Genomic DNA, 25,997 nt, shown 5'->3' with positions numbered 1-25,997 from the left:
ACTTCTCCAGCCATTTGTTCCTGCTGCGATTCTCTAAATCCTCTCTCCTTGCCAGGCACCTGTGATTGCTGAGCCTCGTTTTGTCCCAGGAGATGGTGCAGGGGGTGAGCAGGGGATGGGGCAGGGGCTGAGTGTGCTTGGCAGCTCTGGTTTTACAGCGGGAGGTGGGGAGAAGTGGTATCTCTGATGGCAGGGATGTAGCTTTGCCTGGCAGTGTGGGTTTTCTCCTGGTGACGTAGTGCCACAGTAAAACATTCAAAACCTGTCAAAGCTCCTGAGAGTACAATTTTGCTTCACAGATAACATCTCCCCCCAGAAACACGCTTTGCTGTTTCCCTCACATGTTTTTCTACCGCATAATTGTTTTTCTCCTCCTAATTGCGCTGCAGAGCGTAACCCTGGCTCGCAGGGAGGAGATGCTGCGTCGTGTGAACCCGGGGCCTGTTGTCAGGGGGGCTGCCCTGTCCCAGCGAGCGGCAGGGAGCGGGCACGTGCCCACGGGTGTGCAGGGGCACTTGGCTCCTTGTCACTGAGCAGCACCCAGGGGTTATTTTCCCTTCTCGTGCAGCCTGGAGGTAGCGTACATGGTGCACGTGTGGTCTCTGAGCCTTTCCCACAACTACCATGTGTTCATTAGGGGATGCTTTGCTGTGCCAGTGGTTGGACCCGGGGTGTCTGTGATGCCCAAAGCCACCCAGACCCTCTCTGGGGCTGCTCCGCTCTGTCTGGCTGCAGGGAGATCTCCTGGGAGCGAGAGCTCGGGGCAAAGCCATCAAACCCACCTGCGGTGGAGAGCTGTTTGCAGCAGGCGTAGTTTGGATGTGGTGATGAAGTGGTTGCGTTCCCCCATGAAAAGCCCCGGAGGAGTCATTTTGCAATGCTCCGGCAGCCCTCTGCACCGCTTACATGCCGTGGCATCATCTGACGGGTGACGAGGGGTGGCCCAGGGCGGGCATGCGATGCCGTGGCTGTTTGCCATCGCACGAGTGTTTCACGGAGGAAGCTAGGGGGAACCCCCAGTGCCCTTCCCAAGGGGTCCTGGCCGGCTCATCGTTGCAGCCTCTAATTGCTCAGGATTTTCTTTCCCTCTTCCAATGCTTAATTGCTGGCTTTCTCCATGCTAGCAGCACCTGTAGTGCTCTGCAACGGAGCTTGTGAGTCACAAGCCACCCACGTCGAGTGTTTATTAACCCACAGGGGAAAAGCACCGGGCTTTCAAAATGCCGCATACCAGGAGACTTACCCGGTCCCTACCTCCACCCCACCCAGCCCCACGCCGCCAGGTGAAGGGTCCAGCCCCGTGAGGGTGGCAGCATCTCCCTGCCGGCGGATGCGGGTGGGGGCTGCAGGGGCACGGGCTGGCCCGGCTTCGTGGTGCAGGTGTGATCCCTGAGCCGCTGCCAGGGCTGGGGTACAGCCGATGCTCCGCAGTGGAGAGACATTGCTCCACAGTGCTGCACGGTGATGGACCGGGGAGCCCAGCCTGCAAAACGGGGATGCCGTGGGGCGAATAACCTGGGAAGGGGGGATGGCACCCGGCACTGCTTTCCCCTCCCGGCTTGCTTGCGGCAAGACAGTGGCCCCGTCCTTGCAACCCCGTGCTGGGAGGGCTCAGCCCCCCTCGCAGCTGGCCCCGGGGAGGGCACGGGGCCCCAGCCCCGGGGAGCATCGGGGTCGGCTCACAGGGGTTATTGCAGTGTGTCCCGCCAGGCAAGGAGCACCTCCGCAGTGGGGCAAAGCCGCAGGCAGGTGGTGGCACACGTGGTCCTGAGAAGCAGCATGGGTTGCTGTGGTTTCGTGCTCATAAGCAAATGGATTTGTGGCTTCAGTCAATTGACTCATAGCTGAAGTGTTACTTGGCAAGTGGAGGAGATCTCCCGCCCCCAGCGCTGCTCCCCCTGCATCCTCGTCGGCAAATAACACATCACGAGTGACAGTTTAAGGCAGGATGTGGCCGTGGTTTCTTTTTCTTTTCTGTTTTTTTTGGTGGGGTCTTTTTTTTTTCCCCCCCTTCAAGCTGAGATCCTCTCTAAAGAAAACAAATCTCTGTGGTCAGGCAGCTGGCAGCGGCCCCAGCGGAGCAGCAATGCTCTCCCTGCCGCCCGCTCCCTGGCTGCAGGTGGGGTGCAAGTGATCCATGCCAATGCTGCTCCTGTGCCGCTCTCCCCTCTGCTGCCAGCCCCTGGATGCTGAACTCGGGGGGACGGCGACACAGGGATGGGGACAGGGCGCTCCGCTCCCTGAGGACTGCAGCGTGGGTGGTGATCCGGTCTGCAGCCGCTCGAGGGCTCACCAGGGTAAAGCTGGTTTCTGTTGAATAATTTGAGAAACTCGTCTGGGTGCTGAAACGGTCTTGTGTCCCAGCTGGGTCCTCGGTCCTGCCTCTCATGGATGACATGGATAAATCCTGCCCTGCGGCCCCAGACAGGAGGCACTGGCAATGCCACTCTGGTACGGCTGGTGCCTGCAGGCTCTGCCCATATCCTTGCGGTGCCAGGGCAACGCGGGGCTGAAGGGGAAAGGCGGTTGTTAAACAGGGTGAAATTTTCCGATTTCACTGCCATCCTTCTGCGCAGGCTTTGCTGCACCCTTGCATCAGCCCAGGAGAGCCGGGCCCACACCTGCCTCCCCCAGCACGTGTGAAACTCAGAGAAGGGTTTTGCCAGCATGGTAGTGCTGCGTCCCTCCTCCTGCCTGCCGAGACTTTCACCTCTGTTCTGGGGACAGCATGTGATGAGCACCATCACAAGCAGTTCACATCCTCAGCCTGGTGTCATTTCTACAGCAGCGAGCTGGACAAACCCGCAGGGTTTCTGGCCCTGTACTCTCCATTTCCCTCTGAGCATCCCTCAAGTTCTTCCCCTTTGTCCTTTCTCTGCTCTAAATTTTCCAACCCCAGCTTTTGCAAAGTGCACATGGCAGAGTGGTTGGGATTTGGGCTTTATCTCTGCCAGGTCAGAAGGTTTTGCAGATGGGAACGGGGCAGATGCAGGGCAGGGAGGAAGGCGAAGAGGAAGAGAGAAGAGCAGCAGCGGGGCCGCAGTTTGCTAAACCACCAGCTGACAGATACAGCAAGGTGCTGCACTTTCCTGTCCACAGTCAGTTCTTGTGAAACGCTAATTTTGAGTATCATCTAGCTGGCTGTGTCTGGGGCAGCCACGATTCATGGCCGTGCCATCCCTTGGACACATCCGCGCTGCCCACATCTGAAATCCTGTTTGTGTGAGCCAAAGGTTTGTTTCCACAGGGAGAAGTGAGGAGTGCGAGCGTGGCGGTGCCGGGTTAGTGCCAGCAGCTCTGGCTCAGAGCTTGTCACTGAAAGCACTCTGCGGCATGCCAGCGCGGTGCAGGCGGTGGGTGCCGCTGTGTGTGCTGCATGCCAGGCTCTGCCTGCCCCAAGGCCATTGCCTGTCCCGGAGCTGGGGGTCAGCATCTCCAGTACCATAAGATGGAGGCGAAGTTGGCAGGGCTGCCGTCAGACACCTGTGGTGGCTCGGCTGTCCCTGAGCTCCTCCAAACTTCCCAGGTGGATCTGCAGGGCCATAAAAACTCGTTTCCCCCAAGAAAGATGCCTCCTCCATGTCGGGCTGTGCTGCCTGTGCAGGCAAGTGTGAGCTGGCTCTGCTCGGGCTGCTGTCGGAGCAGGCATGGGATCTGCGGTTACCCCGGCACAGGACCAGGGTCAATGTGACCAAACCCCGGGTGAGCCGAGTCCTGTGGGTTTGGGTTGGGGCTTCTCCGTGTCTGCCTGCGGTGCCCTGTGGAGTCATAACCTCGCACCTCTCTGCGCCATGTCCTCTCTCACGCCTTGGTCTGTGCACCCCGCCTGCGCCCACGTCTTGCAAAAACCCCCTTTGCCTGAGCTGCCCGCTGGCAGCAAAGCACGGGGTTGGGGATGCACAGCTCCTCACCGCCAGCCACGCTCCTGCCCTTTAATCACACGCCGGGACCGGCTGCCAGTAACCTGGGAGGAAGTGGTTTGTGGAATGGTGGCAGTGACGAGCCGGTTCAGAAATGTGGCTATGGCTTGAGGTTTCTGCTCTGGAAAGCTGACTGATTTCCACCAGAAGCAAGGCCACAAGGAAGAAAAAAAAAAAACCATCCCAAGAAATGCCTGTGCCACTAACCTTTTGACACAGACCTTTGAGAGAGGCCGAGGGGCTCGGTGACGAGGGAGTGCCCAGAGCTGAGCCCCGGGGCCGTCAGCACCCCTGCTTCGCTCCACGCAGCCAGCACCAGGGTTGGGCAACACAGAGAAGGCTCCTTAGGGTTGTCTGTGCTGGGGCTAGAAAGTCTTTATTCCTCCTTGTTTGTCTTATATCAGAGCAAAACTGGGTGCTCGAGCACTCCTTCCTCAGCCAGCACGCACTGCCCATGGCCCCGGTCCTGTCCCTTGGCCGCTCTCACCGGGCTGGACAAAACACGGGAATGCAAATCCTTCCCATGCCAAAGAGCTAAGCCTGCCTGGACCCAGAACCTCTCCCCTCCTGGTCTGTGATACAGCACATAAAGGCCACTGGTCTTACTTTTCAGGGTTATTTTCTGAAGTGCTTTATTTTATAGCCTGCCAGTGTTATCTTCTGGCACGCAGAATCTCCCTTAGAATTTTGGGGGGTTTTTTTGGTGTTTTTAATAGAAGATCCTGATATAAAATTACCAGGAAAACATGAGAAAGTTGATGGGCGGTTCCTTCTGCATCACCGCAGACACTGCTGTGCCGTTAGCCCTGGCTCACCGTCTCCCCACACGAGCTGGACATTGTGGTTTCTTGACACTTGCACAGCAAATGGTCATGTCGTGGCTCTCCCAGTTCCTGAGCTTGAACCTGGAAACCCCTCTGTGGGGGGCCCTGGGGAGATGCCAAGCACGTTGGGAGGGTAAAACGGGCTGGTTCCCTCGGCCGCTGCATTGGGTCTGTTCCAGTGGCACAGACACCTGCAAATGATCTGGCTTTGCTGTGAAGAGAGTGTTTAAAAAAAAGGAAGATGCTTGCTGAGATCTTGTTTTTCCTGGAGCTAGTGCAGAGAAGGGGATTGTATAGGGGAGCTCTAAAAGGCCCCCAGTTGTATCTTCCCAAGACTAAAAACGCAGACCCTAACAACAGATGCAGCCCCGCTAATTTCTTTCCTTGGTGCAATTTGGTTTCTTGGGTGGCAGGATGCAATTTGTGTTTGAGTTTGGCTTTCTAGTGAAACTCTTGGCTTGTCACTCTCAAGGCACAACATGCTCCTTAAATAGCAGGCTAAATTTCTCCACCTAGCCTTAAAAAATAAAATACTCCTCTGCCAAATGAAAGGACATATTCCAGTATTCTTTGTTGTTGCAACAAATTGGGTGGATACTGTCAGACTTCTGTATTCTGGGAATACTTCCAGAGCCTCTCTTTGTGTGCAAGTCGGTTACCATGTAATTGTCAACTTAAATTGCAGTGTTGGATAACTCAGCTTCGGCTGTAAGATAATCTGCCTCTCCTGTGACTCAGCCCCGGCAGTGCAAGGGCAACGTGTTGGGCTCTGCTCCTCCTGCGTGAGGGCTGTGAGCGGTGAGAGGGGTCTGCAGAGCCCCAGGTCTGCCCCAGGGGTTCTGCCCTGCCGGGGCAGGGGGGGCATTTATGGTGGCACCTTCACTAAAGGCTTGGCTGCCCGTGCGGGAAGGACGGATCCTGCTCACGCGGCCGGGGCAGGCTGCCCGCATGGACCGCGGCGGGGGGCAGGAGGGACGGGGAGGTCCCTGCCTGCCTGCTGCCTCCTGGCCCCTGCCTGCTGCTGTCTGCGGCAGTGCGGAGATAAAAAGGTTGCTTTTGATGCAATGGGAATCGTGTTCGCCCTCTTCCTTCCCCTTTCAGACTGGCAGCTCGTTTTGTTGTGTTTGTTTTAGCCTGAATCCCAATGACAATTAGTGCTAGAAGGCTAGATTAAGCTGTTTTTACTTGTTTTCTTTTTCACTTTGATTTCCACCTCCTCCAAATTCTTAATCCTACTGAATATTTCATCTCTTGTAACTCCATCAATTGAAAGTCTCCCAGCGGGACGTACAGGACCAGCACTATTAGAGCTGCTTTGCTTTAGCTAATGCTTCTCAACGCTGGGCTGAGTTTGTTGCGCAATTTATTTCAGACGAGAAAACCACAGCATCCGCTTCAGTGAGAACGACGCGAGCGATTTGGGAACAGGGCTGTGCAATAAATGAGAACTTTGGTGGTTGATGAGAAAGCAGAGCAGCTCTCGTTCCCACCTCGTGCCTTCTCCAACTGCAAGTGACTTTTGCAGGTGGGAAACCCCTCGTGTGGCCCCAAACAGGAGATCCCACAGTAAATGTAGGAAACGTTCTGCTTGAATGTGGTTGGTGAGGTGGTCACCTGGCTCCCATTGGCCCTGTGCTGGGTCAGCCAGCCCAGAGATGGGTTGCACTGTGGGAAAGGGGTTTGCTGGGGTGCAGAGAGGTGACGGTGGAAGATCCTGCCCATCTGTTTGTGATTCCCCGTCCAAAATTGCACTTTTGCTGTTTTTTTTCTGTGGCAGTGCTTCCTGGGATGCTTTTGGACTTATTGTTGGGTTTTTGCCCTACACTTACACAGTTGACAAAAAAACCTTTCAGATAGGAAACTTTTTTTTCCCCCTGTCAAAAAGGCATTTTCCAGCTTGAACTGTTCTGGGCCAGCTCTGTGCAGGGCTGTCTATCAGGACGGACACGTTCCTACTTCTGCTGCTTTCTCCTGTCTGGAAAGGAAAGCTGCGGAGAGGGTGCAGGCTCTCAAGATTCAAGCCTGCGCTGGGGGCTTTGCAGCTCTCTGTGTCCGCGTGCTCTCTGATTATATCACCCCATCTAAATGCGTGGGGTGGCTGGTGTTTGTAGCGATGCCTTTTACCACCCAAATTGCCACTTGCTCCACAATATCCCTAATGGTTTGCAGGGACGTTTCTCTAGGAGGAATCTGGCTGCTTGCACGGCCGGCTGCTTCTGACATGAAGCAGGGATGCAGCAGGCTCTGCCAGCAGGTCCTTTGAAGCTTGCAAAGCTTCAGTGCTCTTCACCTGGTCTACATGTTCCTTATCAAGAGCCCCAAAGTGTCTGCAGCCTGGATGGGAAGAGCTCTCACTGAAGTGCCAGCAACCGGCTCCAAGTGCCTTTGCCAAGGGAGCTGCGGTGGCATATGTTCGCTCTCAGAGCAAGGTTACACTCTTGACTCATTAAAGTTACTTTCCTCATTTGGGGGCATATGCAGAAGAGCCTGGTGCCAAACTGGCAACATGCACGGTGGAGCAGAGAGGGCTCAGAAAGGCTCCGGAGGAAGTTTGCTCTTGCACTTCTGTCCTCAATTATTTTCTTTTGAAAGCAGCACAAACCCAGCCCTGAATGAATGCCGGTTTAGCAGAGGCTGGGAGCCCTGCATGGCGCTGGCGGGACGGCATCCACCACCCCACGGGGCTTTCCTCTGGGGTCTGGCACCGACCGAGGCTGACCCCCCTCCCCGAGACCTCTCCCCAGTTATTCCTGCAGACAAGGAGCACGATGTTTGCTCAGGAACCAGGTCCTGGAGGGGTGGGATGGGGCAGAGAAAGAAGCCGGCAGACCCCTGGGACGAGGGTGCAGGTATTCAACGTGGCCCGTGCTATGGGCAGCCCGGCAGCCCTGATCGCTGATGAGCTGCATTAGAGCCGGGTAATTCAGCACATTCCTAAATAATGGGTCTGGTGGTTTTGCAGGATCTGTAGTCCATACTAATGGCTCATTGCTGAACCATAAGTGGTTGTGTTATACTTTGGATTTATTGGAGGCCGAGGGATTAATTTCCTGAAATATATGGTCATGATGTTGAGGTTAAATTAAGATCTCATTCAAAAGGATTCTTTTTATTATATTTAATTTGTAACCCCTTTTCTATAGCCATTTTACAGCTATTCCTCCCCCTCCCTTAAATGTTCAGTGTCATGTTTCCAGGAAGAATCTTATTTCATGCAGACTAATAGCATTTTTCAGTATAACCTTTCACAGTTCCTCACCGTTCGAGTTACTCTAGTCTTGGTTGTTTATACACAACAAGGTCTTAAATCCTCTCTTAGAAAATAAAGATGTTGATGCAAAAGCAACAAGAGCTTCTGGCAGAGCTAAAATCCATCCATTCTCTCCTCCTTCCCCACATGCCACCCCCTTCAATCTGCTGTAACTAAAAGCCCTTTTACTTCAGCACTTGAGCACTTTGATAAAATGCATGTTGAGTAAATCTTACATGACATTTTTACTCTGGGTGATATGTATATAAAGTTGAGCTGGCTCAGTGCTAACCTTGCTTCGCTCTTCTTGATGATGCCGTTATTAAACTGATAAATTAACTGTGGAAATCAGTGCTACGAGATGCTGGAGGCGAGACAGGAAGGGGACGAGGCAGTCGGGAAGGATGATGGTCTGGATGCAGCCGCTAGCTCTGGAGCAGCTGGGGCTGGGCAGGGAGCAAGGGAGCATCATCCAGCCCTCCCTCCTCCTCTTGTGCTCGCTCTGCTGCTGGCTGCCGTGGGAGATGGGAGAAACAAACCCCTGCTCTAAATCACCGCTGCTATTGTTGTGTTTTCAGCATATGATCAGCGAGTGTCCCCGTTCTGTGGTGCTGTGCGTGTCCCTTTGGCAAACCTGCAACACCAGGTTCAGGGCTCGCACCCGACTTGCTCGCAAGGCACCCAACTTGCACCGGTCCGACCCGAAGGAGAACACGTCCCAAAATAGTTGGAGATGTGCTGCCTGCAGGAGCTCTTTTCTAGGTCAGAGTGATGAGCTCATTGCTGCTGCTCTCCCGAGTGCCAGTGAGGTACGGCGAAAGGGTTGGCTCGTTCCAAGGGGCTCATCTTGAGAAGAGTGGCCTCAGTCCTGGGGGTCTGGGTGAGGGGGAAGGACACGCATTGAATTTGCCCAAGAGTTCAGACAGGATAGCTCCAGAAAACAAATCTTTTAGTCCCCAGATCCAAGTTCCCACTCTGGAGGACAAAACCCCAACCCTTCTCTCAGTGTTTGAAATGTCCAACAAGCGATGTACAAAATGCACTTTCCTAGTGTGGTGAGAAAGAAAGACGTTCGAGAGCAGGGACGTGTACTGTTGGTGATGCCTGTTGCTGTATGTGGCTCTTTGCATGTTGCTGTTTTGCTGGTTGAGAGCAGCAGAGAGTGGGACCCTCTCCAATTCCTCCCGAGCACCCGGCCGGAGTTCAGGCTGAACACCCCATGCTGCCTGCTGTGCTCACTGGGTTCTGCCAGTCCTGGTCCCTTTCATCCAGGTGGTACTGGCATCTTGCAGGTTGGGAAAAAGCCATGTCCTTCTGTTTTCCCAGATGAATTTTCCTCCCCTCCCCTGGCAGCCAGACCATATATGTAGGTGCCCCTGCATGCAAAGCACAGCAAAGGAGGGATGAAGCGGCAGTTTGAGAGGAATAAGTGGGATCTGATGGACAGCGGGGCATGGTGGAGGAGATAACCCCCAGGTCCAGGCAGGCTGGGGGCAGCGGTCCGATGTCTGGCCAAGCATGAACACCATGGAGCAGACGCACCAGAGGCAGCTTGAGCAGGGTGGAGAGGGGCAGGGACCCCCCAGCCAGCCTGCAGCCCTAGCAGAGCATCCTCCTGCTGCTCCCAGTCCCTCCAAGACTCTAAAGTTTGTCCTGCTGTGCCCCTCACCCCAGTTTGGAGATGCCATGCCGTGCCATGCCCTCCTCACGAGGGGTCCCAGAGCGGGGCCAGCATCCCCACCCACGGGAACCCCTGCAAGCCTCCGGGCTCGTGCAGCACCAGCACCACCACTAAGAAATTCCCAGCCCAGCCTCCCCAAGCAGCCTGCCCAGCACTGAGCCGCCGTGCTCCCGGCAGCTCCCCACCCCGAGCTGTCAGCTCTGTCTTCTGCGGGGATTTTTCTCTTTTTCTCTATTTTTTTCCCCCCCTCCAGAAGTGCTGATGGACAAGTTGAGTAACCGTATCTGCTTGTTACAGGACATCTTGAGGCTGATTGCGGAGGTCAGGACTCAACTGGAAAGACCGCAGCGGGTTGCTGACTGGCATCCACGGTCCAGATAAGATAAAAACAACTGATGACAGCAGGGAAGTGAAACAGTCATCTCAGCACTTGGATTAGTGCCCAGCAAAGAGGAAGGGAAAAAAAAACGAGGAGGGCCAGTGGGGAGGGGAAGGGGGTGGAATATGTATTAGAATAGAAGCTCTGGAAAAAGCTATCAGGAGGCAGCAGATTTGGGTGTTAAATATTTATGAATTAGCGGCACTTGTCGTGTTCTTTCTGAGCCGCAAGTTTCCAGGACGGGTGCGTGTGTGGCTGCAAACCTGCCATCGCCGCCGCTGCCGTGCCGTGGCAAATAGTGTTGTGGTGGGAAGAACGAAGGCATGGAGGAGCGGTGAGAGCAGGAGGCAAGGTGACTGGTGTTGGCGGGTCTGGCAGTACCGAGACTCGCAGTGGTGCAGAATAAATCCAGATGAAGAGGAGGAAGGATAAATGAGGTGCCATAAAAGCGACTATTATTATTCAGAAAATTCTGCTGAAGAGCACTGGAGTAATTAAATCATAATTGCTTATTACTCAGCTGAAGTGACATTGTAAGTGGCTGAAGGTCTGTGATGAGGAGAGGAAGGGGGGTCTCGGCTTTTCTGCCGTGCTCCAGGTTCCCCTCCATCCCACTGCGGATGTGTGCATCCCCACGGCAGCAGAGCAGAAACCCCGGCCCATGGTGAAGGTCAAAAGTCCCCCCCGCCGAGCGTGTAAAGCTCATTTTCACTGTGGCACCCAGATAGAGCATCCCATGAGCGCTGCAGCAAGCGCAGCATTATCAGCTGCTGTGGGACAGGGAGCCGGGAGCAGCTTCGCCTCCCGGGGCGAGAGGTACCCGAGCCCTGGTGGACTCGCCCAGGTTGGCCGTTTATTCCTGGAGGTGAGGACCTTTGGGTTAGGCTGACCCGCTACACTCTGAGAGCTTTAAAGGAGCCGTTCCCCACCGTGAAACAAAGAGCCTGCAGATCCTGTAAGCACTTAATTACACAGCGATGTTTATGGAACGTTTTAAAGGGCTCATGTAATCTGGCAGCACAGAGGAGACACGGAGTCGAGGTTTGGAAGCGTGAGCCTTCCTGGCGTGCCATGCCACGGCGGGCTTTCCTTTCGCCAGCCAGGTTGGGATGATAAACTGTATTTTCAGGTTTAGGTAACATTCTGAATTTTGGTGGAGTTTCCTCGTTTTTGTTTTGAAGTCGCTCTGTGTTTCACATTCTGAAATATTCTGAAACAAGGTCATCTGGCACTTAAGTACAGCTGAGCATCTCTTATTTATTTTTTTTTCACCCCTTTTTGCTGCTTCCCTCCCCACCTTGCCCTCCATCATGCTGCCTGTGGGCAGGGAGAGCTGGCTGTGCCCTGCCACACGCCCGTCCCGCCGGTGGGAGCATCTGGGCTGGAGAGCGAAGGACCAAGCCGTGGCCGCATCCCACTGGCGCACTGTGATGCTCTCGGCTCTGCTCACATCCCATCGCATCCCAGGTGAACTTCCCTGGTGGGAAAGAAGAAGAGGAGAAGGGCCCATCACTGTTGCTGGCTGCTTGACTTTATTCTGCTCCAGTTCCAGCCAGCAGAACAAGGTCTGTGGTTCAGCCCTGAGAACTGGGCAGGTTTGGGGGGAAAAATGCTGGAAATGATGGAAAAGAGCATCCCTTCTGGGGCGGTCTCGAGGATAACCCCATACTCACCGCGCCACGCGCTCGCGGGAAGCGTCAGCCTCCAGTGCTTCAAGGAGCAAAGAAGCTGGTTACATTTCCACCAGGCGTATTTATTTTTATTTTTTAAATAGCTGTAAAATGAGTCACCTGGCACTGCAGCAGAACGCAGCCCACCAGCAAGGAGAGCGCCGAGGAACTGCCAGGGAATCTGCTGCCAATAAACCACTCGCGGCTTCAGACAGTCTCTTGTTTTGGGTCTCGCTGGAGCCAGCTGGGAGGCGAGCCTGTGGCCGGTGCCAGCACCGACCCCTTCGCCGGGACCCGCCACGGCCGCGCTCACCGCTCCTGCTGCCAGCCCGTTTTGTCTAATTACACGGGGCTAATGGGGAGAGCACAAAAGCTCGCGGCTCCCCCGGCCCCTGCTCTTCAGGGAGAGCCCGGCCAGGAGGCACCAGGGAACTTGTGCTCCTATAAAAAGAGATACAATTTTTTTTCTTCTTGCGGCAAAGACATCCCTAAATGAGAATCATCTGTGGGTTTCTTCCTGTCCTGGTGCGTAACCCCAAAGCTTTATCCTGTTCCCTTGCTCCCGGGAGGGTGCATTTCCCATGGGGAGCAGGGGCGAGGGGGGCAGCCGGGGCCATGCCCGGCTGGATGCCCCTCTGTCTGGAGCAGCCGGCTCCCCTGGCTCCTGCAGCCTTGGCAGGGGTTAAACAGCCGAAGGAGAGAGAAAAGGGCTCTGGTGCTGCAAACAATAAAAAGTCTTCACATTCCACTGAAGTTTCTTGAGCAACTGGCATTTGCCCATAAATGTACTTAAGCAGAAAATCACCAGAAAAGTGCTATAATCTGACAGATTTTTCACAGGCTTAAATATTCATGAATTAAAAGAATTGGCAGAATTTTCTACATTATTAGCTTTCATCATGGCTACAGGAGCAGTTGGTGCACTGGCTGCTCTTCAAAAACTATTAATCTAGTCTGTCATCACAGCAGCCATTTTTTAATTAGCTACTTTACTGAACGATCTGGTGCAGTAGTGAGACTGGAACATTTAAATGGTATTAAAGTTTTAAAGGTGCCCCTTTCCATTTTTAATCTAAGTTCTGAAACGCCACAATAGGGAAACAAATGTAACGGCGGGTTACTTCATTTCAATGGTTAACTTATTTTATTTTGGAAAAAATCAAGTCTTGGAAAACTGAGCCGCTTCTACCAGGAGAAGAAATTGCAAGAAATAAATTGTTCTTTAAACTGAAGTTCACAACATTCCTGCCCGATGAAATCAAAACAAGATGTTTGTAGCTGAAACACTGCGTGTGTATTGTAGAGGCAGTAACAGGACATGGCACCGCATGCCTCTTGCTGGAGTTTGTTTTCAGTCCCAGGGTACTACAGCACACTCGTGTACATCCTCCTCCCGGCCGTGCAGCACCTGCTGCTGCATCCCTGCCTGGCTCTGCGCGCCTGCCGGGAGCATCTCCTGGGCAGGCGGAGCACGGGGGGGCCCGATGCCACATCGACTCTTGCCACAACGTTAATTTGAGCTTTTTTTTCCTGTGCAGGGGTTGTTAAGCATTTTGCAGTACGTACCCCAAAGCTCTGGCTGGTTTGAAGTGGCTCCTTCCTAAAAAGCAAGGGCTCCGCGGTGAGCACGTGCGGACTGCTCCCGCATCCGTACGGGCTGCTTCTGCATCCACGCGGGCTGCTCCTGCATCCGTGCAGGCTGCCGTGGAAGCGCATCTTTGGGCCCAGTGAAGGGGAGCGTGCGCGGGCTGCGAGCTCGGTGCTGCCTTCACCAGGTGTTGGGGCTGCAGCAATGCTGTCGGCGTTAAACCTCTCTGCGACCCGTGGTCCGCCCTGGCCTTGGCTGGTGGGTGAGCTGGATTTATAACTGGCCTTTTATTTTGGATTCACCAGCCCCCGAATCATTGCACGTGTCAGCTCTGGCCTGCTCCTGGGGGAAAGCAAGCTCCGGAGGCGGGGATGGATACCGAAAAGTCCAGCTGGAAACGTCTCCTGCCCAGCGAGGTGTCGCAGGTCCGGGGTTTAGCAAGAGGCGTGCTCTCTGGCTTGGAGGAGGGGACAAACCCCTCTGTCCCCGGCTGTCCCCAGCCCTGTGCTGGGGGAGCACGCAGAGAGGTGCTCTCTGCCCCGGGGGGGGTCAGCCCTGGGCAGCGAGGGGTCGGCTCCAGACCCAGAGCGTGATGATGTATGTGCTAAGTCTGAGCTTTTCTCTACGTAAACTTTATCAACCATGTACTTGGCTCAGCCTGTTTTGAACCCTGCTTTGCTCTCTGTGCCAGAGATGCTGCTCTCCTGGCTTATGATTTGCATGTGAAAACACAGAAAAATTATGTCTTTATGGTGGTTTTGAATGTGCCTTTTTTGGCATCAGTGGCTACGTCTCCGATCTCCGCTGCTCGTTATTGCCAGAGCTTTAATTTTTGCATTATACTGCCAGTGTCCTGCTGACCGGGGAAGGGAACTGCTGTATGTTCAAGATTTTTTTTCCTATTGTCATGTAAAGCAAGAAGGGTAAAGAAATTGGCAGCTAAAAATGCCAGTGCTGCAGCTATAACCTTTCAAAAAGTTGCTCTTTGTAAGTCCTTCTACCATGAGAAGTCATTGTAAAGGAGGTTTTTCTTTTACTTGACTTGATATCGTACTTACTGTTAGAAAGGACCAAGACAGGCACTGGCAGGTTACCAAAGGCTATATATTAATATTGAGTGCTGCGAGAGAAATTCACAAACCACTGCCCGTTTTTGCTCTGTCCACAGCTCCAGCTGAAAAACTGCATGATCGCATTTAGCCTGGAAAACACTGGGGTTTTGGGGATTTTTTTGATTATGTGGAATAGGGAAAGTCTGAAACTCAGAGGGTCGAGGTAGATTTTAATGCTTTCTGAGAAACAATTTTTTTTTTCAAGTGTGAATGTTTGCATGGATGAAGTATTTTGGTAGCGAACGTGATCCCCTGTGAAGCTCAAACTCTGCATGGAGACCCTGATTCTCAGGAAAAGGGTGAAAAAATCCCACTCTACTTCATAGCTTCAAGGGAGGAAGGATGGGGAAACATTCCCAGAAAATCTTTTATTTACAGTGAGTGACTTTTCTTGGAATTCTCTTGGTTTGTGGTTTTATTTTTTCCATCATGAATAAGTTTTCTGCCTGTTGCTGTCTTATAGGTTGGAAAAATAGCTCCCAGCGGAATCCGTGAGGGGTCTTGCAGGCAAAGCCTCATGGAGAGGGTTGAGGATCAGGACGCGGCTCCTGTGGCCGTCCTGCCAGCATGGGGAGGCTCAGCTCTGCCACCCCACACAGAGAGGGAATGGAGTGCATCTCTTGCAACCCCAACCTCTCCAGCATGATTGATTAACACTCAACATGGCACGTGGCATGAGCCGGAAGGATGCACCTTAAATCAAAGTTACTCCTGTAACGCACATGCTGCTGCTGTCATTTCCATTAAATGCTGGGCGAAGGTTTAGCATGGTGAGATATGGCATATATAACTCTGTAGCTACTTTTCCTCATGCCACTTGCCTCCGGCTGCTCCCACCTCTCGTTACCCCACAGCTGCAGTTGCTTCTGCTCGGGGGCTGCACAGCCCAAAACGCTGCAGTGCCCTCCTGGGAGGTGCCGAGCAGCCCTCGCTCTGGGATGCCCATCCAACCAGCGAGTCAGCGGGTTTAAAATTGCTGGGCTAGAAAACAAAGGGAACAACCTGCTCCTCTTCCCCTGCAGCACTGCTCTTCATGTGCTGCGTGGATTTGAAACGTAACATTAAGGCTGGTGCATTAATGAGCAGACTCTCTCGTTAGTGCGATTGCAGCCATGGCTTGTGTCGCCTGCTCTTGCCTTTTGGGGAGCAGCATTGGGGCTTCACAGATTTGGTGTTTCACAGCAAAGAAATGCAGGTTTGCGGGCTGGGGGCTGGGTATGGGACAGATGTTGGGATGGACATCAGGACGTACATCGGGACGTCCAAATTTATGTCCCAGGCTCTGGCTGTAATTTATCGCACAGTCCTGGGCAGTTACAGAAACTTCCTCACTCCTCTGCAGCCCCATGAGAATCCAGCCTGCTCATCCTGCAAAACACTGGGAGCAGGGAGGGAGGTGGGGAAGGGCAGGAATCGCTGTGGCAAAGCTAGTCACTCTTACTGTGGTTAATAATTATGACTTCTTTTTTTTTTTTTAACTCTGTTTCATTGTTTTTAATATGTAGTCACTTAAATGAGGCACACACCCTTCTTGGCAATTATTTGTAATTGTTCCCTGTGAGTTCTTGAACAAAACACTCTTTATTAGTACTCAAAGCTTCCAAAAGCATTGCAGATCCGATAGAGATATTTTATTCAGCAGGCTGCACCACATGCTAGCCCATTAATTAAATTTCCTAGATAGGATAATTTATTAGAAGAATTTACTCAATATGTTCTTTAAAATGTAGGGTTGGCCCATGCTTTCTGTTGTGTAATACACAACTCTGCTATTTGCTATTTACTTTTGGGGATAAAAACGAGCCTTTACATTTAAATTCAAATGAACATCTGAACAAAATGACTGGGTTTGTGGTAGATTACCCCACTGAAATCTTATCATCCTGCTGTGGGGTTTTGCATAGTTTGAAGTAGCTGGGAAAGAGGAAAACGCTGCTGAAGTATGTGAAAGCAATGGGGAATGGCGGGAGCGTCGGCCGGGGCTGGGCTGGGATTTAGAGGAAAAGCTTCTGCCCGGAATGGAGATGGGAGGGCAGCTCTGCAGCCGGGCTTTGATTTACACAGCGCGCAGTTTCTGTGCTCCAGAGCCCCTCGGTATGCAGTCCTGGATGATACTGTAGGGCCTAAAAGAAACTTGCACATCTATTAAAAAAAGAAAAAAAAAGGGGCTTTATTTTTTTGTGTTTGAACAATGAAGCCATATGTGTTTCTTCTCATTAAACCCAGTTTTTTTTTTAAAGGAACTCCACTGCAGAAACAAGCATGGAAGCTGACATAATTAAAGGCTTCTTTTTCCCCAGCCGTGGTCCTCTGGTCTTTGAAGAGCTCGGGGATCCCTGAGGAATGCTCTGAACTCTGCAATATTTTGATAGCTGCAATAACATAATCAAAAGATGCTTTCATGAAGAGAGCACCTTGTGTGAATTGAGGCCGCCCCCTCTCCCCCCACCGATCGCCAATTTAATGGGGTCCAGAGCTCGAGCGCAGATGGGTAGTTTTATTTTCTGCCTGTGCTTCTCCAGGGAGGCTGCCTCGCGCGATGCTGAAGTGTTTTCTGGAAAGAGCCGGAGCGTTTTCCTGTGCTCTGTGGCCCCTCGCCCTGCGATGCTCAGCTGCCGACCCTGGCTGGGGATGGTGGGGAGAGTGGGGCCTGTGGGGTGGGCGGCTGCAGCCCACCCTCACCAGCTTGGACTCTGCTGCCCTTCAAATTATTGCACACAGCAATTCTCTTCTGCTTGAGAGTCCGCCAGGTTGTTATTCATCCTGAAATCCTCATTAAAACACTTTAATTTCTCCCTTTCGTTAGCTAACCGGCTCATCTGTTTGCATGAATCCTTCTCTCTGTGCCCAAGCCATTGAAATCCTGATTTTTTTCCATGTTGTCTCTGCAAGCTGCAGCCCCATGCGTGTCCGCTCCACCTGAGTTTTGGCAGCAAGGGCTGTTTGGAACGAGGAAATTGGGGCATTTCTTTAATCATTAAGCTGGAATCATTAAGCTTTAATCAGGCCAAATTAGGGTTTTGAATCCCGCCACCTCGCATCAGTCTCTAATTGTATGAACTCAGTCACTCCTGAAGCAAAGCTGTCCTGGGGCTCTGTCCTCCCGGGTGGAGAGCAGCGGGCACGGTGCCACCGGCGTCCCCCGCGCCAGGACCCCGCAGCTCCGGCGGCAGCGATGCTTTTGAGCCTTCTCGCTGCTACGAGCTTGTCCCTGCTGCAGGTGGGGGCAGCCCTGCGACTGGGCGCGTCCCGGGGCTGGTCCGTGGGGACCCTGCCCGGCCCCACGCCCCCAGAGCATCGTGGCAGTACCAGGGTCACTGGTGGGATGGCTGGCCCTGTAGCTACATCCCGACAACCCCGTTACCTTTCCTTCGACCCTGAGGGGGTCGAGACGTTGGGTTTGTCCCCGTAGAAGCTGAGCCCGCTCTTTCCCTTCCCTCTGCTCCACCTCTGCTCATCACCAGTCTTCCTTGGATGCTTCTGCGGCAGCCTTGGCACGAGGGGGAGCGGGGAGCGGTGATGCATGGTGGCATCTGTGCCAGTCGTCTCCGCTCCGACTAGTTCATCACCTCTTGTCTCCCATAAAAGCAGCTATTCACAATATAATGTGAATGAATTCTCATTAAAGCCTGCTAAATTACTCCGAGACAAAGCAAGGCGCCAGCACACGGGCTGCTTTGCCAATTCTTCACTGCGTGTTTAATTTACCACAGAGTCCTTGCCTTCCAGATCTAGGAGGGTGCTGCTCAGCCCCTGGCTGGCACGGCTCGGGGGGGACGGCAGCACCCCCTTGCCCACAGCACCCCGGAGCTGCCCCCCTGGCCGCTGCCCTGCCAGGGCTCAGCTGGGGATGGAGCTGCCTGTGTTAGCTGGGAGTGGGAACCCCAAAACCTCCCCTGCCTTGGGGAGAAAGCAGCCAGGGAAGTCACAGCGCTGTCTGCCTCCTCCCCTTGCCCCACGCTTCGCTTTTGCTTGCATATTGCTGTGGGCAGGACCGTGACCGTGACCCAGTGAGACCCGCGTGAGTCACGGCACCGGTGACTTGCCACCCTGAAGGGCATGTTCTGTGTTGTGCTGCACCGACTAGTGTTACACCATCCAGGCTAAAAGCGAGCAGCGTAATTCTGTTGCAGTAAAAGAGCAGAATTCACATTGCTGATATAATTTCACAGAATTTACCCTTTTTTTTTTAATGTATGTATTTCCCCACGCTTTCTGAATTTCCCGTAGCTCAGCTGACTGTGCTGACTTTCCTCCCACTCACACGTTCATAACAAGACAACGCAAGTGAGAGGAGGACAGGTCGGTTTTGCCCTGATAATGGTTCCCCAGTGCAGCTTATACCACTTGGGGAACAAAATATGGGGTTTTCATAGTTCATAAGTACTTCCTCCAAACCATCTGAATCTCAATTTATCTCAAATCTGGCTTTTCTCTACAGCTGGTCCCCCAGAGGCGACACTTTGGAGACAACTCCTGTAGCTCAGTCACGAACCCGCAATGGCCAACGGCTTTCTGATGGCGGTGGAGGTGGTGAATCTTCTTGTACGGAGCAAGCCCCAGGAAGGGGCTGGGGCCGGCACGGTGGGAGCCTGGCTGGGGCAGGGGATGGGTGTCAGCAGCTTTCGCTGATCGCTGCTGTTTCGGTGTGTGCTTGAAATGTCTCATGCAGCCGTGGCTCCGGCAAGTGGCCTGTGGAAGGGAAACCTGCTTGATGATGTAAAGTGAGATTTTTGGGGTGCATCCAGGCTTTTCAGGGAAAAGACTGATGTAGTCAGCACGAACGAGCGTGTTTCGGCCAGTGCTGGCAGTGGCCGGCAGGGCTCTGCCGGCTGCTGCCTTGGAAATGCCAGAGCCATTGACGCATCTGACAGCTGAAGGTTTTGCTGTGGGTCTGTCTTGTACTTTAAGCCATGACTTTGTGTGATGGTTTTCCCCCTGGTGAGGTTTAAGACTGGTACCCAAAGTGAATGCACTGCCAGCAGCGTTGCATCCCCCAGTCTAAATCCTCGTATCGTGAAGCTGCATGGCCAAAGGTACCCGAATTGAGTCTGCCCAGCACAGGGGACGATGGCAACCGCCTTCGCTCCCATCCCGACTCACCCACCCAGCTATTATGGATTCTCACAGATCACTTGGCATCGGGCCATGGCACGGTATTGCTGGGTTTGCATTATAACCTCTTATTACAAAACCCTCAACGTTTCTCCGGATTGTTTCGCCTGTTATCATTTTTCCCACAATGCGTTTGCATGATCCTCTCTCAGACTTAACCACATGGCAACCACATCACATAATGCAACTTCTGTTCTGAGATTATTCATATTTTTTTTCCCCTATTGTTGCTTTGCCAAGTTTGTCTTCTAATTCTGAGAAGCTGAATTTAAAAGAGCAGTGTCTCCGGTGCAAGGACATGCTTAGGAGGCAGCGTGAGCAAATCAACTCGACAAGTGTGTTCACAGGAGTCAAACGGGGGGGAGCTGTGAAAAAGCAAAACAAAAGCCCCTCCAAATGTCTATTTTTATTTTATTTCATTTTCTGGAATGTCTCATCACATGAAATAACAATGCATCCCGGCAAAGAGACTGCAGACAGGCTCCAGTGAGAGGGCAGCTGAGGAAAAGATTGCTTTATAAGTAGGTTTTTATACACAATCTATCACAAATGCCAGTTCCCAGCAGAATGGGATAAACAACAAAAAAAGGGCTGCGCTATCTGGGATGTGTGTTTGCAGTCATGCTCCTGGAAGGGAGCAGAGCCTGCGGCCGCGGGCACGCTGCCTGTGTCCCTTGCCGACACGGAGGACGATGTGCCGCAGAGGGGCTGGGGCACAGGCACCGCTCAGGTACCGCTCCGGCTCCAGGTCCTGCTTCCCAGGGAGGATGTGAATGGCTTGGGGCTGGTCCAGGGGGGAAGGACAGCGAGCGGGGCCTGGGCCACATGACCGATGAGGGATAATGGAAAGAAATGAGGTTGTTTAGTCTGGAAAAGGGAAGGCGGCAGGAGGGGGGAAGCGTTTTCAGGCCCTTCAGCTGCACGGGGGCTGCGGCACAGCGGAAGGGGCTGACGTGGTGCCCGTGCCCTGGGACGTCAGGAGCTGCCGCAGCCGAGCCCTGGCCTTGGCGCTGCAAAACCACCACCGTCCAAGCCCCGTCGGTCTGACGAGCACTGGGACGATGGGGAAGTGCACCAAACCCCCGGTGTTTCTGCCCAGTTTCCCATCTGTGGCAGCCACCAAGGCACTGCCCGCTTCTTGACTTCGTTTCTGATGTAAGTACTCACAAAGGGCAAAAAATAGTGAGGATTTCTGCCCTGCCTCCACTGTAGTTCAATATTTTATCTAAAATTAGCACTTTCTTATTAATTTCCCTGGGAGCAGCCAGCTGATGCGCTGGTGTTACACACGAGTGCCTTTGACGGGCAGGCGTGCGGGATGCAGCCGGGGGCCCTTCAGTGCGGGGGACGGCAGCAACCGGCAACCCCAGGGCAGAGGGGTGGAGGAGACGGCCAGTGTTTTCTGGGAAGGGTGTTTCAATCTGAGGTTTTGCTTAGATTTGATTTATAATAATTGTAAGCATGCATTAGCTGTTGTTAAACGTCCTGGCCTAGGCATCCTCCATGGAGCTGCCACCATCGGAGATACTGGCAGCTGCACCAGGCGTGCACCGGCCACCGAGATGGAGGGGGACCGTTGTTCCTGAAACACCTTCAGACTCAAAGACCCTTTTTGTTCCTGTTGCTTTTACTTTACAGCTGCTGGAAGCTGGCTTTGTTTAGGACCAGGAATTTTCACTTTGCATCATTTTCCTTACAAAACCACCCTACCTTCATTCTTCCTTCATTTCTGCATCTTCTGATTCTTGAGTGACCAGCCGTACTGGCCAGTTTAGCATAAGAAATGAAATCAATTCTCATGCTCATGCTCCAAATGTAAATTCGTTTATTAATAATTTAAATAGATTTATTTATGCAGTTTGATATTTTTCAGGTTCAGGGAAGCAATTCATTTTTCTCGCGTTGATGATCAACAGACACCGTCATTAAGCTCTTCCCCCCCCCCCCCCCATCCTCTTCTTCCATCTTATCCTGCTAAACAGATAAAAGATCAGAGCCCGCTGGTCTCAGTAGGCTCCCAGGGAAGCTTTCCATGAGCTAATGTAAGTAAATAATTAATTTGACTTTATCTTCTCTCTACTTTGGACATTTCTTCCCCAGAAAAAGGATGGATTTTCCTTCCAAATGTTTCCAGTCACTGCCATACGAAGAGCTTCTGCCAGATGCATCGAGCCTCCAAGGAGAGCGGCAGCTTCTACAAAACACCACGGCGAGGCTGGGGGAGATCATATGGTAAATGTTGATGTGTTAATGGCAGCCACAACATTGTACTCCTATCCAGATCAGGATAAACGGCAAAGCCGGCTCCATGGGATGTGGTGGAATATTTTAAGCAAGAGTCACGTTTATTTACTTAGAATTAGATGTCCCTGAAATGAAACCCTCCGTCTGAAAACCCACAAGCCCAAGCCCACCTCATGACAGCTTTTTGCACCTGGTTTTCATCTGTATAATGGGTCTGCCCAGCCCTTGGGGTAGGGATACCACAAAACCCTGGGAATGTTTGAAATTTAGATCTGTTTCCTTGTGGTTTGGACCCCTCTGAGATGAATTGAACTTTCTATCAGTCTGGATTTGCTTTTCTTCTTCTGTGAGATGAAGTCCCTCTGCCGAACCCTTCAGACTTGTGTGAGTCTTGCCTGGCTGTATGCTATGTTACAAATCTGAAACGTTATTTCAAAGACTCACCATTTTTTGCCCCAAACTGTCGAGCAAACCTGATCACATCACCATGTGGCCTCAGAGTCAGGAGAAACACTTGGTTTTGCTCGCTGAAGTGCAGGGGATGTGCACGGTGCTGGAGGTTTCCCTTTCATCCCAGACTTGTCAGAGACACAGAAGATGCGAGCTCTGCCGGACCGTGACACCGGCAAAGTGCCGGCTCGGCCGCATGGCCAGCTTCCCTGCCATCCCCCTTCTGCTCGCTTTTGCAAAGCTTTAGCATTTCTCTTTTATCTCACTCTTGCGAGCTTCAAAGACACCGTGAAGCCAAGTTCTACCTTCCTGCAGATGGGGATTAACCAGCTCATGCTTCCCATACTCGTCCTGCAGAACTGGAATTGATTTATTTTGGTTTCAGCAGCAACTACACAGCAGTTCCTGGACGGATGCAAAACCAGGCTTCTCAGAGGCTTTTTAGCATCCTGGCTCGAAGGCCGACGCCACCATCTTCAGCTTTTGATTGCACAAGTTTATGCAAATCAAAGCCCTCTTCCCCGTTTGCCTGCACTGCCTGTTCCCGCAGGCAGGAAGTGGCATGAAGTTTGCAGGAGCCGTTCTGTCGGAAAACTCCCGAAAAGCTCCCCGCGTCGGCCCCGGTGTGCTCCGGCGTGGGTGTGCGACCAAAGCTCCTCAAAGGAGCTGTGCTCCAGTGCTGGCGGTGGGAGCCGGGATCAGGGGAGGTTGCTGGAAGGAGATGAAGGTTATCTGCCTTACGCAAGTGGTCCCACCAGCCTCCTGCTCCGTGAGCTGGCTCCCTCCTGGAGGAGGTCCGTCCTGTCTGGGACGGGGATGAGGAGCTCCCCAGCATCCGTCGCAGGGAGCTGGGAGTGGGGCCAGCGTAGAGGGCAGGGGTGCTCAGAGGGGATGCTGCAGACGCACGCGATGGCACGGTGACAGTTGTCCTGCTGCGGATAAGCAAGAGAAAGCCACAGCTTCACGAGATGACAACACTCGTGTTTCTTGGATCACAAGCCCGATCTGTCAATTAGCAGGCGGAGCATCGACTCCAAACACCATCCCCAGAATAGCAGCAGTGAAGTGTTGAAGCATCTATTAAATTTATTTTAAACCACGCATAGTGAGACACGTGGCTGTTCATGTTATTGCAGCATTGCAGGATGCTTTGCCTGGCTTTCCCCTGGATTATTTTTGGCCCTGTGTACAGTTTTGAATGGAGTGCCCAGTGGTATGGGTCAGGCCAAAAGTGTGTTTTACCACAGCACTTCCTCTGAGAGCAAGAACGGGTGTAAGATACAGGGTACGGCTCCTGGTACATGTCCCGGCTTCTTGTCTCCAAGCTGTCCTCCACTGGATCGCTGACCCGCGATAGCCTCCGATGGGCACATACCCTGGGAGATAGGATGGAGCTGACGGGGGAGCTTTGTGGGCTTCTCGCATGGTGCAACACCCAGCTTTCCCCTGGACAGGGATTTCATTCACTTTTTCCAGAGGATGTGAAAGCACGGGGTGGGTTTTTTGCTAAAGCACCATTTGCTGGGGAGCATCGCCAGGAGCTTTGCAAGCCAGCAAAGCCAGTTCACCAGGAGCTGAAGCCTCACTCCCTTCCTGGTGTTTCAAAGGCTTAGAAGAAGGTTTGCACAGTTTCTGTGTCGCTGGAAAAGTGGGAGCTTGTGCTGGTGCTGCAGTGGGCGCTCAGGGGGGTGTCCTCAGCTGAAGGAGCTGACATGTGTCTCATCCCGGCCGCTGTCGTGCCGTGTGGGTGGAAGGTCCCTCCGGTACATCCTGGTCACTGTCGCCCCTGTTGCTCGTCAGCAACCCTCCCTGAGCATCTCTACGGGACCAGTTTGTTCTTTACATAATTTCAATTATGTTTGATAATTAATTGCCCAACTGCAGGATCTCAAACAATGGACTGAATTGATTGAAAGCATGGTAATTCGTGGGGGGGAGATGCTTTTAAATGTGATTTTGCAGCAGATAATGCTCCTTGTAAAGGATTACATGTGATACTTGGGATGTAAGACACTGTGGTTATGCAGATAGCTTTCCCAGCCAGGCTCTGGGCTGTGTCTCAGACACCTCCGTGTTTACCTGCTGCATTTGCCTCTTGCTTGGATCCTTTCCTGGGGCGCAGAGCACCGGGAGGAGCGCGGTCGGCGTGGGGACAGAGGCGTGGGGCCGGCCGGGGCTTTGCTCAGGGAAGCAGAGATGAGAAGCCATGCACAAGAGGGGATGGGGCAGTGCCCCAGCCAGGGACTCCGTGCGTTGGTTTGCACTTTTTTCAAGGAAAAATTATTTTTTTGGTTGTTCTTAAGGCAGGTGATTCTCATGGGAGGCTGATGTTCGCAGTATATTTCTCTGTTTTTTCCATTTTTGTGGAAAAGGATGGACACTTGTGCTGGTCTGAGCCATCCCGCGCTCACGATGGAGTATTTTCTTGCGAGAAAATAAAATTTGTTTTTAAAAGGATGTGAATAGTTTCTGGAGATGCACCAACAAAGGCTGATAAAGTTTTCAGTACTATTTCTTGTTTTAAAAAGTGCATTTGGAGGAAAAGCAAAGCAGGCTGCGGGTCCCTGCAGGAGAGGGGTGAGGAGAGCCTGCAGAGCCACCGGCAGCAGGGCCGGGGGGTGCCTGGGACCCCCCAAGCTGCCTGGGCTCCCCCTCTCCGCACAGTATGTTAGAAAGCGCCTTTCCTAATTTATTGGTTTTTATTCCTCGCAGGTGGAGAACTGGAGGGCAGAGCTGTGCAGCCTGCCCGTGAGCCTGGCTTCCCAGGAAAGCGGTGGAAGGACATTGATTTATGATCAAAAGGGAAAAAGCAAAGCAGAATAAAAAGAATACTTAAGACTTAAAAACAGGCAAATCTCGTTTCTTCCTGTGTAGGTGTTACCTGAGAATCTTTCATGTTAAACTTAAATGGAATTAAGAATGAGGGGAAAATCACCCTGGGACTCGCGTGATCCTTGTAGCCCTCTATTAAAATTAATCCAGGCATTGATCTGTACAATTTATTAATAGCCTGGCGCGGGGAGAGGAGCCGCTGTGATAAACAGCCGCAGCCCTTGCTCGAGCATCCCGGCTGCAGCAGGTTCCTCGTGTTGTTGTCACCTCGACGCCCGGTGATTTTATAATTGGTCTGAGTCGTTACCGTCCAAACCCCGCAGAACCAATTAGCCATTGTCCTCCCTGACCTGGGCTTTCTGTGGCGGGAGTGGAACTAAAGACTTAAAACGAAAAACGAAGAGCAAAGACCTAAATCTTTTTGGCTGCCTGATTAATAATCCTGTCAGGCCTATCACAGGCACTAAACAGTAATGCTGGTTGCAGCTGAATTTTTTATACTTTCTATTAATCTTTAATGATAGCTTGGTCACCTAGTCTCTTTTATCTTGTCAGATAAATGTATGGTTAACAGGATAATGAGATTTCTAAGGCTCTGTTCTAGCTTACAGCCATGCAGTGCATGGGGTGACCCCTGCCCCTGCCGGGGAGCGGAGCGGAGGTGATGGTAATTGCTGGATGTGCTGTGAATGTATTGGAAGCTGATGGATGGTTTAAACTTTGATTTGAGGTCAGGAGGTCCCTTGGCTCTGGAAGGCAACTGTGGTTTTATTACTTGCAGGATCTGATGGGGATGTAATTAGATTTAGCTATTGCTTTATTAATAAGTAATTGTTCCTACTATTGCTTTGGGTTAGCAAATATATTCCGCTGATAATTTAGGGCGTTGATACGGCTTTATTTATTAATAAATGGGAATGTATATTTTTGCC

The 25,997-nt window shown here is 52.5% G+C and overlaps 1 protein-coding gene across 5 annotated transcripts in view; it reads left to right on the top strand.

Moving 5' to 3' along the window:
- Positions 1-25,079, top strand: part of UACA (uveal autoantigen with coiled-coil domains and ankyrin repeats) — a 99,959-nt gene extending 74,880 nt beyond the window's left edge. For 3 of the 5 annotated variants that reach the window (XM_069798702.1, XM_069798700.1, XM_069798701.1), the window contains 2 exons: positions 21,640-21,771; positions 24,946-25,079. In XM_069798702.1, coding sequence (XP_069654803.1) covers positions 21,640-21,771; positions 24,946-25,056 — 243 coding nt within the window. In that variant the 3' untranslated portion in view covers positions 25,057-25,079. Of the gene's footprint in view, positions 1-9,972; positions 12,957-21,639; positions 21,772-24,945 lie in introns of those variants that run through there. The other 2 variants (XM_069798703.1, XM_069798704.1) reach the window with 2 other exon arrangements.
- The last annotated feature ends 918 nt before the right edge of the window (positions 25,080-25,997 follow it).

Source organism: Haliaeetus albicilla, chromosome 12 (assembly GCF_947461875.1).
Source record: "Haliaeetus albicilla chromosome 12, bHalAlb1.1, whole genome shotgun sequence".
Taxonomy (NCBI): Eukaryota; Metazoa; Chordata; class Aves; order Accipitriformes; family Accipitridae; genus Haliaeetus; species Haliaeetus albicilla.
The sequence above is the reverse complement of the archived record's forward strand: the minus strand, read 5'-3'. Positions and strand labels throughout refer to the sequence as shown.